Source organism: Pygoscelis adeliae, unplaced genomic scaffold, assembly GCF_000699105.1.
Source record: "Pygoscelis adeliae isolate BGI_AS28 unplaced genomic scaffold, ASM69910v1 Scaffold4, whole genome shotgun sequence".
Classification (NCBI taxonomy): Eukaryota; Metazoa; Chordata; class Aves; order Sphenisciformes; family Spheniscidae; genus Pygoscelis; species Pygoscelis adeliae.
Genome location: NW_008824986.1, coordinates 1,532,161 through 1,549,379, shown reverse-complemented (window position 1 = coordinate 1,549,379; position 17,219 = coordinate 1,532,161). Strand labels below are relative to the sequence as shown.

The 17,219-nt window shown below is 43.5% G+C and overlaps 1 protein-coding gene across 1 annotated transcript in view; it reads left to right on the top strand.

Moving 5' to 3' along the window:
• Positions 1-12,536, top strand: part of TSPAN15 (tetraspanin 15) — a 27,551-nt gene extending 15,015 nt beyond the window's left edge. Inside the window, exons 4-9 of the mRNA XM_009325986.1 lie at positions 1,871-1,945; positions 4,379-4,474; positions 6,015-6,131; positions 9,644-9,691; positions 11,064-11,180; positions 11,652-12,536. Coding sequence (XP_009324261.1) covers positions 1,871-1,945; positions 4,379-4,474; positions 6,015-6,131; positions 9,644-9,691; positions 11,064-11,180; positions 11,652-11,804 — 606 coding nt within the window. The 3' untranslated portion in view covers positions 11,805-12,536. The remainder of the gene's footprint in view (positions 1-1,870; positions 1,946-4,378; positions 4,475-6,014; positions 6,132-9,643; positions 9,692-11,063; positions 11,181-11,651) is intronic.
• Positions 12,537-17,219: the final 4,683 nt, after the last annotated feature.

Genomic DNA, 17,219 nt, shown 5'->3' with positions numbered 1-17,219 from the left:
CCATTTGACGCTAGCCTGGCACCACAGTGCCTGCTTTTTCTCTGGTCTGGCCATAGCATAGGCACATGCCCTGCTTAGGGGAACAGTGTTGGAGAAGAGGAAATAGTGCTGCCCCTTGGCCGAAGGAAAGGGCAAAAGCTGGCTGCAGCTCCCCCCGTCAGTACAGGGGGATTTCCTAAAGCTGTGAACCTGCTTGATGGGACGTTAAGTGCAGAGATGAGCTGCAGTCTCTTATGGTTCTCCAAACACTTCTTGTTTCAACCCAGAGGAAGCCGCTAGAGAAAGAAACCCCAGGTCGGGCTGTCGTCCGTCAGGCTGGTGGTGGCTGGAGTCTGTCTGCCTTTGGCTGGGGAGTGGAGTGTAGGGGGGCAGATGGAGAGAGGTGTGTTATGACGTTAGCTGTATAGCACCGCAGGGCTTTGAGAGAAGGGCCCTAAGGGGGAAATGAAAGGGGCACGGGTTTTCTGTCCAGTGTCTCTGAAAGGGGAAATTTTAGGGAAATTCCTGTATAACGCTGTGGTTGCAAATGGAAGTTGCACACATGACTAATAAACAGTAAAGCGCGAAAACATAATTTTCACCTTCACGTCAGTTCAATGTGAAGAAATGGTAAATACGTGGTATGTTACATAGGCCAAAGCAAGAGGTAACCGTGGATTTTGAAATTAGGCTGGAATTTTACTGAGAGTCTGTCCTTAGGCGGTGGTGGCTTCTTTCACTCTGAGCATGGTGGTGTGTCCTTGTCTGATGCCGAGACGACATTTTCTGTTCCCGTTGTGGTAGCAAACCCGGTAGGGTATTTAAATGAAGAAAGTCCCTGATGTCTGCTTCTCAGGCTGATTCCAGATTTAGCAGGAGAAAAGAGATCTGTCTGGTGAGTTTGTGACACTGATACTGGGTACTGAAAGCACAGAAATTAAACGAGCTTTTGGGTCAGAGCATTAGAGATTATTTTCAGATGAGAGATCCTAAAACTTCCTTCCTGACAAAGTTCACCATTAAGAAGCAGACCTAAATTCATGTAGCAGCCATCTTTTATACCTAAACAATCCTTTGGGTTGGAAAAACATTTCAAGGACTGGCATGTCACAGCTATCTCATGGTGTTGCTATGGATTTCTTCATCATATTCATATTTTGCAAGCACTTTGATAAGTAGTCACAGATGCATATGTTGTGGTTGTGTGTGAGTGAGCACATATATATACACACACAGATGAATAAATAAATTGAGAGCAAGCAGCTATAATTTTTCTTACCACTGAGCATAGTAAGTGCCCTGTTAGTGCCCATCATGCAGCCTCTGCGCTCAGCTGGCTCGGTGATGTAGTACTGCTCAGTTCCCTCTTCTGAAGCAACACACTAAAAGGTACCAAGCCCAGAATTTTGCTTTGATTTAACACTGGCAATTTAGTAGCAGGTGTTTTGGATTATCTTAAAGCACTGCTTTACCCAAGAAATGAAAGCTAACAGGTAAGTACTGTTTTTGTAGGAAGCATAAAAAACATAAAGTTCGATGTGGTTTGTAGCAGTCCATTAATATGCTTCTCTGGGATGCTGTTATGGAGAGAAGTATCTTGGCATGGTAAACGCATCTATTGGTTTTGAGTCCATTCAAAGCAGAAAAATAACGTGTTTGCCAATTGGGCAAAATCCAGAATGACTCAAGTGAGGAAAAAAGGCTTTCTTGTGACATGAACAGTTTTATAAGAACAAAACCATAATTTTTTTATCTTTCTTGAAAATGACATCTCATATACAGAAAGCCAAGTATGTTGGCAATTGAATGTTACGGACTTAAGGACACTAATTGAAAGAGTAATTGGGGTTTGTTCTGTTTAAGGACTCGCTTGCAATTATTTTTTCTGCAGTTCATGTACATTCTTGGTATCTGCTTGCTGATTGAGCTGACTGGTGGAGTGGTGGCCCTGATCTTCAGAAACCAGGTGAGCCGCTTGCATTTAGGTTTTGATCACCAAGAACGTTACTTACAATCCATGATGTTACAGCTATGCTACTGAGCAAATAAAAGGCATTAAAATTGTCACCTGAGCACTAATTGATGGAAGTCTGAAGGCAAGTCCAGGCTTTTCAGGGCCTTTCAGGTTCGGGGATGGGTGGGATTGGCCACCTGTTCTGGAGACGGATTCCAGATTAAAGAATTTGGAGAAAATCTGGTAACTAAGAACGCGCAATACAGGCAAAACGAGTTTCTAGCTCTTCATGTATTACAAAGTGCTTTCTTCTCGTTTGCCTTCTGGGTCTCAGATGGCTGATTTGGAAAGTTTCCAGCTGGATTTGGAGACTTTGTTATTTTTTAGTGGCCAAAATGTTTTACCATATGTAAGAGACAGCTCTTCCCTGCCCACATCCATAAGCAACATAACTAATTTCCGTAGGAGACCCCATCATTTACAAGCATGCTATAATTATATAAAAACCTTAATTTTTCTAAACAGAAAGCAGCAGACTTTTTTTTTTTTTGGTGTTAGAAATGTTTTAAAACATAAATGTGTTCACCATGGCAAGTACTAGATTTCTATGCTTTGATTTTATTCTTTCAAATGTGGAAAAATATGAGCATTAAAAGGAGATGCTGAATAATAAGACCTCTTCCCGCCCCACCCCAATCCTACCAATCTCATTTCCACAAAAAGAAGTCATACGTACTATGTTACCTATGTTAGTAGAAAAAAAAAAAAAAGAGCTTTAAAAAAGATTTTTTTGAAAAATACTGTCATTGTTATTTTGAAGCAGTATTATGTTCTCTCTAGCTAGTGTCTTCTTACTCCGTGCCCAACCGGAGTCGTGAACTTGATTTGAGAGCAGAGGATGAGTTACATTCGTTTCTAAGAGCTGTCATTAGCTGTTGCTGTAGCCTTGCGCCTTGGCCCCGTGCAAGGATTTATTCTGAATTGTGGTGGGAGCGCCACACAGGGAGCGGATCAGCCAGCCCACTGTAGGAGTGTGGGCATCATGGGATGCAGAGAATTTGGTTGACAGAAAATTAAGTAAATGCCAAAGATGGTATTTGCTGAGAGGGAGAGGAAGAATTGCTGTTGACTTTCAGACAAAGAAAATGTACTGTTGGGGTTTTTGTGCAGTAAGCGTTTTCCCGACACGTGTATTGGGTGTCTGAGCAGGACAGCTACTCTCAGGGACAGGTTTCTTTGCTTGTTTTATGAAGTTAATGGAGAAGTTCAGGTTAGTATGGGGAGGAGAAGGAAGTATTTAATAAAAGCTTAGGGTAATAGCCTCTATTTAAATGCTGATTGGTTTGCATGTCTCATTGGGTTTTTTTCCATTTCTTTCTCTGTTTCCTTCTCAAATCTGTCGAGTCTAAGTGAGGTGATACAGGCAGCATGAGAGTAGTTGGTGTTTGCTGCTGTTTGTTTTGGCCAGTTAGGATAGTCCTGCAAAATCCCTTCTTATTTCTAATCATTGATGTGATAATAGTTTTTGTTCTGTTTTGTTTTTAAATGTTGCAGTTCGTAATACTGAGAAAATTAGTAGGTGTATTTCAGGTTTCTTTCTGACATGCAAGGATTTAGCTTTGATCATTTTAGCAGCTGTGTTGAAAGGAAAGTTGTTACATTCTAGTTATGTTTAATCTCAATTTTTGCTATGCTATGAGGTGCTGGATGTTGAAAACTAAATACTTTCCCCCCCCCCCCCCATCATCTGAACTTTAAAAGTGTTTTGTTGATTTAATTTCTAATATGCCAAGCTGAGGAGATACTGTTTTATATCTGCCACTGCTCCACTGCCATATTTCTCAAAACCATGACTATAAAACATACAGATATGAGATCTTTTCCACTTTTTTTCTGCTTAAGGTGGAATAAAGCTCATTATCTGGCTATTATGGACTCCTTGGAAAATAAAATGGTGAAAATAAAATTAATGGAAGATGGTGAGCAGGGAGACAGTCAGCTCTTGTCGCCCAGGGAGTGGTGCAGACCATGGTGCCAAGACCCGCCACCCAAACCTGCCGTTCTGTCACCCACAAGATGCCGGGGATCCCCAGTGCCCAGTGGGAAGGATCCTGCCTTCCCATTCTCAGCCTGGAGGACAATGAGACCATCTCTGGTAGATGCTTGGAGAGTCTCAGAGAAGCAGGACCTTGCTGGAGAGGTGTTGCACTGTTAGCACTTCTCAGCACAAAACCAGCAGCGAGGCCGCTTCCTTAAAAGAGAATGGATGGTCAGTCCCTGCAGGACTGTGCTATGATTGATTTTTAGCTGGTATTTGGTTTTTTTTATTAAAAGGAAAAAAAAAAAAGCCTTTCCTCTTGTGCTCATCAATTACACTTGTCACTTTAACCTGTTCTTTTAATTTTGTTTCAGTGTTTTGAATCTTGTTTTACTTCTGCCTTCTAGACAATCAGCTTTTTGAATGATAATATAAGAAGAGGAATTGAGAATTACTACGATGACTTAGACTTCAAGAACATCATGGATTCTGTTCAAAAGCAGGTTTGTTTGTTTTTTTGTTTTGGGTTTTTTTTTCTGGGACTACTTCAGTGCTGAGGTGTGGTAGGTCCTCGGCAACAGCTTTGAGTTTTTCCAGTGATGTGATAATCAAATTCTTACTGACAAGGGGGATGAGATCTCATGCATCATCTATAATGGCGTCGCTGTGGGCAGGGCTCCTCCAGCATCCCAGCTGGCATTTGAAGCCCCCTAAATCACTGCAAGAAGTGGGGACAAAATGCAGCTTTTGCCTTGGTAGGCGTGATTTGGATGCTCAAGGCCAGATCCTGCAACCATTTAGGCTTATACGAGCCCCACAGCTGGATTCAGACAAATTCAGCCTGAATTCCACCCAAGTTCTTACGTGAAGTGTTTCTGCTGGCTGGTCCAAGACATTCAAAAGCATCTCATTAACAGGAGGCACCACACAAAGAGAAATCAGGTGGCAATTAGGCTGTTTGAACCTTGGCCGTTGTATTTTCACTCGAGGGCACATGGCAAGCTCTTTAACAAGATGGTTATTCAAAAGAAGCATATATACCTGTAATTAAAATTCAGAAATTGTGTTGAGCCCAGCTGAGCATTACTTAATGGCACGTGTAGTTGACTCACAGCCTTTTTTTTTTTTTTTTTTTTTTTAAGGCTGGTGTGTTGAAATGTATTGGATTATTGAAGAGTTCTGCCATACAGTTCAGAGACTATAGAAGAAGCAGAAAATGTTCAGAAATGTGATGTCAGGGCCCATGCCAAATAATGATTAAAAAAAAAAAAAACTAACTTGGGAAGTGATATGTATATTTTATGACATTGTTATGGAGATGGCAGCCTGCTTTGAAAAACAGAGTTAGCATGGAAAGTCTGTCAAAAGCCAACCATCCTGAGGAAATTTTGTCATTAGACTTCATAATGCTTTAAAGTTTCCATGCACTGCCCATAATTATGTGCATGTACAGCGAATATACATTTTAGTGATTAAATAAACTGCTGCTTTTCCCCGTTCAAAATGTAAAACGAATATTTGTACTAAGTCAGTGTAAACTTACAGTATTTGTCAGATCTCAGTTCTACTAAATCACACCCAAAATGTTTTGGTGAGACTTTTTTTTTATGCCTTATAGCAACACTTTCGTCTTTTAGACTCATTTAGAAATGTAGTTGCAATCCTTAAAAAAAAAAAATTGAAGTATATTACAGCTCGAGATGGAGTGAATGTAAAAACATTGCTTAATGATGTCCAGACCTGAAAAGATTATTTTTCAGCTCGGAAAAGATGGGAGGTGGAACTTAGCACTGAATATTTTGCTCTGGCACCCTGGGTAGTAGCTCGATGAGTGACAAAGGAATGCTACTTATATCTTTAATTCTTTTCAGTTGTGTCTATCGTATACATTCATATGTGCCTTGCTGATAAAATGACAGAATTGCTGGGTAGCTCAGTGCTCTTAAAATTGCTTTATTCTTACTTTGTTTTCTAGTTATTAGAAGAGTTTCTGTTTAAGATATGAATTTTTTTTTCCTTTGCCTTTTGTGTCGTTTTTTCCAGTTTAAGTGCTGTGGTGGGGAAGATTATAAAGATTGGTCACAAAACGTGTACCATAACTGTGCGGCGCCAGGACCGCTGGCCTGCGGGGTGCCATACACTTGCTGCGTCACAAATAAGGTAAGTCCAAGTCCCGGCTTCTTGGCATCGCTGCTCTCTGCCAGGTCACCGGCATTTGCTTGGAAAGGTACTTCCTTTAGAAAGTCTGGGGGAAGAAGCGAAGGAAAATGGGTCCCTCCTGAAAACGGGAGCTATGGATCTGTGGGTCTTGACAGCTTGAAAAGGAGAAAATAATGAATTAGATGTGTTGGCTCTGGTCCGTGTTACTGTCCCGCTACGCAGTCCTAGAAACGCAGAAGGGATCTTGGGAGCTCCTCTAACCTCATGGCTCACCTGGACCAGGGCTGCTTAAAATTAAGTTTTGCTGGTGTTTTCCCCAAGGTTTGGCTGCTCCAGCTTTGCTGGGAAGCCTGGGCCCCAATTGCTTCTGTGGGTGGGGGTTGGAGTGATGTGCACCAGCTGCTGCATGAATTAAAACCCAAACAGAATGACCCCGTCATCCAGAAAAAGCCAGAAATGTGGGCAAATGACCTTAGGGTCAGTGCGTCCTTGTGGGTGCAGGTCTAGACAGCAGCTGCTGCTCTACCGTAACCCATCCTTGAAAACTGCCCGCCTTGCCACCTTGTAAAATCCTCCCTGGAAGGGCACCCTGTCAGCTGGAGTCTGGACCAGTTTCCCAGTCTACGATGAACTGGTATTAACTGGTGCTGGCAGTGCTAGGAGCAGGCGTTAAGTTCCATATAAATGGACCTTGTGTTTTATATAAATTTTAGCAGTTTTAATTCATCGTTCTTCATTTGAGGGATGGATGTAATGCTGAATTTGATAACTATTCCTTAACTTAAAACCAGTATGGGCAATCCCTGCCTCACTGGGTTTTGGTCTTTGGTCTGAACACAAGACAGAGAAATTGAGTATGTGTAAGTGCAGACGGAGTAGAGCTCATGATGGATAGCCTACTGGTGCCTGTTATGTGCTGCCTTTTCAAGGTCTGCCTTAAGGATGGGTGTTTAATTAAAAAAAAAAAAGGGAAAAAAATGTAATAATTGTGCTAGTAATCCTGCTGGCTGTTGCTGAGAAATGCGTATAAGGTGAAGGTGGTTACTACATATGCTTACACATTTTTTGTGTATGAGAAGGAGTCTGTTTAAAGCTGTGCTGAGCTTTGATTTATTCTCAGAAACCAAAGCTAAACAGTTATGTTTTAAGTCTTAGATGTTTGAGAATAAGCAAGCCGTGTATATGAAAATAGTATGTGCTGATCCACAGCAGCACAGAGCAGAAGAGCTCAGGATTTTGCCCTCAGCTGATGGCAGGGGAAGATAGAGCTGGCTAATAAAGAGCAATCTGGCTTTTTATGGGTCATTCAAAATACTGCTTGTTTTTCTGTATCTCTCATTTCTCTGTTGAAGTCTTGCTTTAAAAGGTTAGTCCATGTGTGTGGAAATACAGCAGTACTGTGAAGGTGAAGCGCTGCAATAACCAGTGACTAACAATGCCAGGTGCCTTTTCAGCCATGGCACAAATAATCAAACACGTTGAGGATTTCAAATACAATCTGTCTGGCAGGAAAGCACTAAAATAAGAACTTCTCCGAGGAAAACAGGGAGTATATTCTCCATGTGCTTCACTGGCAACTGGGAAGGTGGGGATGAGACTACTTGCAGCCTAAAGGTAGCCTGTGAAGAATTAAGCTCAGTGAAGTTAATTGCAAGGTGGAGAGAAGCCCCAAAATAACAAGCAACCTTCTTATTTAAGGGTAGGCTGTTCAGCAAGACGCTGCAGTACGTTAGGGCTTGTGGCTTTGCCGCCCCAGGATGCCATCGATGTGCCTTGTAAAGTCCAAGCGGCACGGACGCATATTGGGCAGGATGACACTAACACGTGGCTGTATGGCTGGCTGCCTTAAGAAAAAAAAAAAAAACCAACCAGAAGATGCATACCTCTTCTATTTTTGACAAATGCTTCCAAATACAGGCTGGTTTCTGTCCTGGAAAACTACAGATATGGCTTGTGATTACTCATTCACTTTGTAGTCATGGAAAACTCCCCTTAATGTCGGAGGTTGGATTCTGATCCTCTTAAAAAGCCCTGTGCTAAGACGAGCCAGGCTCATACTGGGGGGGGCTCTGAAGGGACTATTTTTAAGTCAAAGTATTTATTAAAGACTTACACTAGTGTAGCAGATAAAAATTAGTCCCCAAGTGCCTATAAACCTCTGTTTCTAATGCATTTATCTCTGTTGTGTATGTTTTCTTGTGCCATGATGTCCTGTTAGCAAATCCTGTGTTTAAAATTAAATGATGTGACTGTGTTCTGGTTGTCACATATTTTGCAGATGTCCACGTGTTTGTCTGTTAGGCTTAAGCGTTTTGTAAATGTGAAATCACTCACAGCAGACACAGCAACACGCTGATGCCTAGTATTGCAAACCTTGACTTCCAAGGTATTTATTACCTGTGGTTGACAGATGGGTACTCCTCACGTTTTTGGAACAGACCTGTGAAATAGTCAGGGTTCTTTTTTTAGGAACGCGCTGAACCTTGTTTGTCAGATACTTGTGTGTTCAAGGTGAGAGCCTGGCTTTTTGGGATCTTAAAAAACTTGACCCTGGCTGGTGTTTCTGCCATTTTGTAACATCCAGCTTTCTTCTATCTTTTGCAAACATCCTTCTTCCTTCTTGGGGAGGTGACCTGGGAACCTCAGCCTACCACTTAGAGGCCACCAGCATTTAGAAATCTCATCTCTATATCTTGTCTTAATTTTGAGGGAGGGCATATCAATACGGTAGAGTTTGCTCTGCCTTATTTCCCTCATTTGTGTATTCTCATTTTCCTCTGTGTCTTTGGTTTTGTACACTGCTTCCTTTGATGTCAGCGGGCTTTACATTGGCTGATTTGTAAGTGAAGGACAGTATTTTCATGTTAGCTTTGCCAGGCCAGGTAGAGCTTCGGGATGTGAGCAAAATATGAAATAGCTACAGAAAATGCGTTAGTAATCTGTGATGAATGCAAGCATTCAGTCTTTTTTAAAAGATATGAATTTTATATTCATATATGTAATGATATATAAAAATATATTATAATAAATTTGGTCTTGTAAAATGTTCATGTAAGCATACATAGTATTGGACGTTATTTGGGGTTTAGATAATTCTGAGCTTAAATTTCTCATCGTGGTGGTATGATGGACATGTTAACCCCTGGTTTTCTTAATAAGATGTGTTAAGTTATTAAGGCCTTAAAATTAAAGCCAGCTGTTTGTTCTGTGGAAACAGCTGTGGCTTACAGCTCTGTTGTAGCTAGCTTTGTTTTCTGATGCCATGCTGGTTTTGCTGGATAGATACAGTTCAAATGTCTCGTGTCATGACACACTGGCAATACTGACTTCTCTAAAATCATGTAGAGCTCTGTCTAAATCTGACCCTGGGGCTGCTGGAAGAAACCAGTGTTGGGCTGGGAAGTAACCCTCTTGTTGCTTTTATATGAGCTGGGTGAACACAAGAAGAGTAAAAACATTTTTTTGTGTTTTTTGTTTTCTGCTATAGTTTATATTTGTTGTTTTCTTTTCAGACAGACACTATCAACACTATGTGCGGATATAAAACCATTGACAAAGAGGTAACGTAACCAGTGTCCACCTTGTCGTGGCAAAGGGTGGTGCTTCTCTGCATTTTTTTGGTCAGTTATAAAATTGTCTTCTGCATACTTAAATCTACCAGACAGTGAAGTCAGCAATCATAGTTATTTTATCTGGAATAACTTTCGTATATTAAAAAAACTAATCTTGTTTGATTATGGTACCTTCCCTTTCTTGTGTCTTCCACGATTCCTTGTTTGACGTGCATGAAGCACGTCTTCCCAAAGCTCATCCCCCTTATGCTAATTCCGCAATTAATGCAAAGAAAACTGCTTTCATACTTTTAAGTAGTGACTTCAGTTGGGGAAAGCTTTTAATACTTAAAAGCCAAAGTTTCTCACTGAGTAAAATCAGTTTTGGAAAAGCCAACTTAGCTGTTTCTAAGTATTTTATATCCCAGTAGTGGGTGTTTTATTTTTGAGCCTGTAATAGTTATTCCTGGAAGAGGAGTGGGACTTCCCAGGTTGTGTTGGCAGCCCTCTCCTCCCTCCAGGAGTGGGATGGGGCCTCCTCCTTCTTCAGTCTTCCCTCTTGGGAATATCCCCAGTGACTCCAGAGTAGAGACTGCCGGCTCAAGGCACTAATTGCAGAGTGATTAAGAAGGGAAATCAGTAATTGGATCTGTGGTGGGTTCTCTGCTCCTAGCTTTGGAGTGCTGGTGCAGGGGGTTGGTCTGAAAAAGCCCCTTTCCCCAGCTCATTTGCGGCACTTGGCGCACAATGCCAGCTTCAGTTGTTGGTTTTTGGGATTACCGGTTATCTTTACATATGACCTGTCTTCATTTAGATTCATTGATTTATGGCTTAATCACCTAAACGCTCCAGCCTGGCTTTAGTGCCCAAAGCACTTAAGCATATGCTAAACTTTACTCCATTCATCTGCTTAGGACCCTTTGCAGCCTCAAGTGCTTTCTATATTATGGGTTGGGGTCACGGTGCAGCTTGCAGGACTGAATCTGAAATCCTCTTGTTCCTGCCCTTTTTAGAGTCTATTGCAAAGCACTTGGTCCGCAATTTATATTTTTCTACTGCTGTACTTTCAACTTGGAAGCAGAGATGAAAGCTGAAGAGAGACTTCTGTACTTTCCAAGTGGTCTAAAATGAGAATCGGATGCATTTCATTTAGAAAAGTAGTTGCAAACAAAGATTTAAAAAAAATAAAATAACTTGTTCAGGCATGGAACAACCAAAAAACAGGTGGAAGAGTTAGTGATGAGATCTGTATCAAATTCAGTGGGTTTAAAGAGATGGGAAGGAGGACCAAATTTGCCTCCCTGAAATTTGAATTATCATGTGTTACTGTATCATACGCCAGTGCAACTGCCTATTTGAATGTCTGCTCTTTATTTTGCAGCGCTTGAGTGTTCAGCGTGTTATATATGTCCGTGGGTGCACGAATGCAGTGCTTATTTGGTTTTTGGACAACTACAGCATCATGGCTGGCGTGCTGCTTGGCATATTGCTACCCCAGGTAAGAAGGGCCAGTGCGTTATCCATTAAAGGGAGTATCTGATTTGTTGCTGTGGTATGCGATATCCCATTTGACTATAATTACCATTTTTTACTTAAATTTAACGTAACTGATAAGCTGAGGTGGCATTCTGGTGTTTTAGTAGCATTACTGTGATATATTGCAGGGTTTGGTTGGTTAATTTGGTTTGCTTAGGGGTTTTTTTGAGTCCTCTCCTCCCCCTAGTTGCGTCCACCAAGACTTTGCTCCAAGGCACAGGGGTGGTAATTAGCTGTATTAGCTCTTCACAAAAATAATCCACTTATACCCCTATATGCAAAGAAGAATAACAATGTGAGATTCTCTCTGTATATATATCGCATACCTGCCCATATATCTGGCATATGGATACATAATTTGTAAAAACTGCTGCAAGAAGTGTTAGATAAGCAGTATTTGATCTCTGACTAGAGATGCCCCTTCCTTTCACAGTTCCTGGGAGTGTTGTTATCTTTGCTTTACATAACTCGGGTGGAAGATATCATCACCGAGCACAAGCTGAGTGAAAGACTGTTTGAAGAAGCACGGCAGAGATCTGCCCCCGAGTTTGCTGGAGCCGGCTGCTGCATGTGTTACCCGGGGTGACTTTGGAAACCTCAAATATAGTTAAAAAAAAAAAAAGCAAATCCACCTGTTCTGATTTGTGCTGGCTTCTGCAGTATTACAGACTGTGGGTGTAATGAATCGGCCAGCAGACCGGTGGCGGGTCGGCAGCGCGCCGATACCGCCCTAGCCTCGTCGCTCTCGGTGTGTCTGCAACCAAAGACGTACCAGAAAGGCTCCGTGCTGCCGACGATGCTGCTGCGGTATCGCGATCCTGCTGGAAGGTGCATTGTGGATAACTAAATCTTTTTTTTGGTGATTACTGAGTGATACGCAGCCGGGAAAACTATTTTGGGAAGATTTGAAGGTAAATTTCTAGGAAGAGCCTTTGCGTCTTGGGATGTCATATTTAAATGTTTGTCCTTTCCAACTTTATTTTCTTACTCCTTCCAAAAAAGACTTCTTACTGATCTACGTGGTGAATATTAAGTATGTGTTTAGTAAATTTTTTATGCTAATCTCAATCAATTTACTGACAATAATGGATGGGATGCTGAACACTTTCATTGCTCAGCCTTTTGTGCCTTTTAATAATGGGGCAGATGCCAATGTCGTATCAATCAGGTAATGCTTGATGTATTTTTAATGCAATTTATTACTGTCTGGCTTTTGTATAAACTTAGGGGATGTTTGAGTCTTGTCTGTACTGTATTTTTACCCTTTAGTAAATTAACTAGGTGATTTTTTTTTTTGTAGTTCTGTATGTCGAGATGTTTCTAAATTTTATTCTTCTTGTCAAAATAAAAAAAATAACATTTTTCTAAAAAAAGCGCAAAGATAAAAATGCTTCTGATTTTCTTATCTAAGTTAAGCCTGTCTGTCAGACGCAGAGTCAAAAGGCAGAAATACCTCGAGCTGTGATTCTGACTTGGGCACCGACTTGCCTGGGGTTTTGGACAGAGTCACTGAAGGTCTGTGCCTTGTTTGCTTCTCTTAGTGACTTCTTGGGAAGTCACCGAGAGCTCAGGGGTTTTTGTTGTTGCTTTGTCCTGAGCATCTCTCTGCAGTCTTTCCAGCCCCAGCCAGGCTTGCAGGTGAAACGCACAACCTAATTACTGTGATGCTTCAAACAAACAAATTCAGGGTGAGAATAAAGCGGGTTTGGTTTATATCCTGTCTTTGTGAATCTCTTCTTTTCTGACGCTCCACTAAGCCACACAGAGGAATATCTGATGTCATTCTCTCCTTGCTGCTTTTCTTCTGCTTTTTTAATTTTCTGCTTTCTTTAAAACTCAGTGTTTGCTGCTTAGCTCTCCACCTATCACCAAGGATTTCTGAGGAAGCTTCATGCTTTTCCAGGAGCCAAAAAATGACTCATCCAGTTCTTCAGTGTTTCTGACGGTCTCTAGGGATAAGAGATCCTGCTGCGTTATTAAGCCCATCATCCGCAGTGCGAGGTTATTTCCTACACAGCACACTCTAGTGTTGGGTCCCACACATGGTTACATATTTAATTGCTCCATATCATTGTCACCTAAATTTTGCTGGTCTCTGTCCTGAATAATGTATTTTGGTAAGTTAAGAAGCAAGGTGTGTTTTAAGGGTGGATTTGTGTACGAAGAGAGGAAGGGGAAAAGGAGGGGGCAGCTTTGGAGGAACAAGCTGACTGCTGGTGAAGGAGAGGAAGATTGAAACCGGAATTGGTTTATTGTGGAGAGTGGGCTGGGAAGGTGGGAGCTGAAAGCATCAAGAGCTAAGGTGTTGCCAGAGGCAGAGCCGTGCCCTGGCCTTTAGCAAGGGGAATGATGCTCGAATTTGAGATGGCAGGAAGGCTATAATGAATCGTGAAGGAGGGAATGACAAAGGTAATTTTTCTTTGATGACAAAGGTAATTTTTCTTTCTTTACTCATAGTGTTGTAAATGTTGTGGTGGTTTGAAGTACAAGATACCTGGAAAAGCAGGAGATGACAGAAGCATGGTTAAAATTGGGGTGGTTTAAATGGAACAGGGAGAGTATTTGGGATTACCAGGGAGCAGTTCTCCTTTAGCAAGGAAATTTGTGAGCTGTACTGAATTTTCAACCATCCTCAGTGCTCTTTGTCATATGCAGTGTTTGAGGAGGGGGGTTACCTGACAATCATGAACTAAACATGTGTGACTGTTTAATAAATGATTGATTCAAATACTGTTGACCCTTCCTATTCCCTCAGGTCTGAGGAAATTAACTCTTCGCTTCACAGGCCCATGGTGACTGGAGGGAAGGATGATGCCCATCAGGAGGTGGCTGGAGGAGAGGGAGGCAGCAGGTCTCTGCTCAGCTGCCTCCAGGCACCTGAGCTGTGGGAGACGATGGGGAGACTGTGATGGGGAGACTGTGATGGGGGGATGAATTTGCTCTTAAGCACAAGGCTTGGCTCTTCTCAGTGTGCTGTGCTCATGTCCCATTAGTAGACAGATCTTTTAATGGGTTTGCAGTGTGCACAAGATGTTTTGTGTGCTTACAAGTAGCTGGTTTTATCCTGAGCTGCTGAGCCTGCAGGGGTGTGCTCTGTCCTGCCCAGTTCATCTGCGTGAGTGAGGTCTGGAGGGGATGTGGTGTGGCGTTAGTGAGCCTGCAGCTCATCTCTGGCTGATGCTCCACACACATCACTGATCCAACTACCAGCATTTTCTTTTTAAATATGCACATCCCCATGTCCACAAGCTAATCACCTGGAAGCATGTGAAGGGCCAGACTCAAAATGTTGTCCTGGTCTGATTTTTGCATCTGGCTGTAAGTGAAAACCACTGTGGCCACACCAGCGAAGATCATCTGGGCTTTTCCAGACAGCTGACATGAAAGTTGATTTTAAAATGGGTGAAGAACGCTGATCTAATTCAATCCCTGCCTTCCTGGCAGGAACAGCCACATCTGGACCACTCCTTGCAGATGCATCCTTAAACCTGCTCTTAAAAAAGCTCCTTGCCTGCTGTTTAAAAGGCTGAGGCAACTCTGCAAAATCCCAGAACTGTTACGGGATTTTTTGGGTGTGTGTGTAATTTTAAAGTGCTCTGACAACTGTGAGCTTCCCATGGTTCATCCTCCTCATGCTCCTGCTTTCCTCGTGCCTCCTAGTGCTCTGCCCTCTGTGGCTGTTGGGCAGCTGTTTGTGCTTGCAAAAATCACCCCTGCCGATCCTTGCTGCCTGGCCCCTGTGTTGCCTCTCTCCTGCCAGTATCCCAGAGCTTTCCGACCTGTCGTGGGACTGCTGTGCGGAGCAGCTGCCTGTTCAATGACCACAAAACCGAAGGGTTGCAACAACTCCTCAGTGCCTGCTGCCTGCCAAGCTACTGGACAGTGATACCTAATTTAATTGCTCTCCCTCCCCTGTGGGTTTAGGGAGCAGGGTCACTGCGCCAATTCAGCAAGGTGGAGGGGTTTTGCACTGGGAATTATGCGCCATTCAGCTAGAAATAGAGATTTTATTTCAAATAGTTATGGGCTAGCCAGGCACAGTCTTGGCACAGCACTTGGGCGATGCACGCTGGTGAGCTGAGGGCTTGGCTGGAGCATCATGCATGGTATATACTGTACTATGATGTTACGTGATAAAAATCTTTAATTAGCACAGTTCTGGAGGAGAAATGCTGAGCAGCTCTCCCTCTGGTGGTGTGGGTATGCCATATCACAAGGCACTAATTAAATCTCTGCTCGCCATGAATTACATCTCTACTTGGCGTGTCCATACGGCACCGTGGTTTCTCTGATGGCCCTGTCCCCTGCCCTGCTTCAAGAGGCCTCCTCGCATGGGTACAGCTTCCACGGGCTTCATCCCCCCCAATCTGGAAATCCCTCGTTAGCCCTGAACCTCTGCAGCAATTAGCATCTGTTTGTGAGACAGAGCGGGTACTCGGGATGCGGCTGCTCATTACAACCTGACCTGGAAAACCAGCCTCAGAGGCAGGGTGAGCTAATTTCCTACTGATGGGAAAAAAATCAGTGTTTAAGATCTAAAAACCATCTAGCTAAAAGTTGTTTTGCAGATTTGTATTCCTAAGGCCCTTTTCTTCGCTAGGACTTCCCAGCGCTCATGACTTTTCTGTACAAGCTGATTATTAAAAGGTGTTTGCCTGGACTCGGGAATTTCTTCTTGGTAAGAAATAATCTGGTGGGTGTTCATCCTCAGACTGCAGGTTTTCCCACTGCCCAGGATTCTCTGGGCTCCACTGGGTCAGGGAGGTCAGCTTGACCCGGAGCACGTTGGTGGCACATGAAGTTGCTTTGGGTTTGCATCTTCGTTTGATGTCTATGCCTTTCTGCGGAGGGGGGAGAGAGGGCGACATCTTCATCTGTGGTGGTGAGAGCAACGCTGCTGTTTAACTTGTCAAAATTACGTTCAGTCCATTGTGCTTAAAACTGATCCAGCCCCGGTCTGTTTTCATACCCAGGATGGGAGTACTGCTCTCATTTGGATTCAGCTCCTGGCCTGAAGTCTGTCTCTGCAGCTATAAGGGCTAAAAATTTGCCTTGCAGCAGTGATAAGAGCCCTCAGCAAAGGCAGCTGTTAAATCCCCTCAGGAAAGTGGGTGTCCTGCCCATTTCCAACATGCTCCCTTGGAGGAGGTACTTTTTCTTCCGTGGAAAGTTTTTTCCTTGATGAAGAGGTAGAGGTAGGTGAAAGCTGCTGTCCTGGAAAGGAGAGAAGAAGAGCCAATCTGCGTGGGACGTGCACAACAGGGCAAAGCCGCCTCGTGCTTCTGGATGTTGGGTACCCGTTTGCAGATCACACCCCTGTCACAGCGCTCGGCCCTCCCTGGAGATTTCTTGTGGTGCAGCGCCACGGGTGGGGGTGTTACTGCCTGCAACAGGTTTTGGGGATGGGGAGGCTTTGCCTGGGGAAGCACAAGGAGCTGCCAGCACTGGGTGAGCATTGCTCACTGCAGCACTCCCAGGATGCTCGGTGACCCCACAGTGGGAACCGTGCGGGGCTGATCCCTTGGCTGGAGCAAAGCAAAGCAGCATGGTCTCCTCCTGCTTGAGGCTACAGCTTGCTGGGTTAAAATAAGCATAACAATGCCCTGGGGGGTTTGGAGGGTGCTGGGACAAACCTGTTGGCTGAAGGGCAAGAGCCGGGGGGGAACGGGCTGGGGTGTCAGGCTGGCAGGCGCCTGAGTGAGGAAGGAGCTCTCTGTGAGGTCCCTAGAGCTATGTGCAGGTGCTGGCAAAGCCATTGAGCTGCTGGAGAATATTGGGTCTTGGAGAAATTTGTGTGCAGGGCTTTGAAGTTTCTGGGTTTTTTCAAATGTAACTGTGTTCTGCTGACCAGGACAGCTGCTTCCTTCCTATGTTTCCCAGCGGTGGTGTTGTGCACTTTCCGGTCCCATGCAGCACGCTCCTTTGCTGGGATGGGTAAGGGCAAATTCAAAGGGCTTCATGCTGGTGCTGGGAAAGGTGCCTACACCAGAGGAGCTGTGCA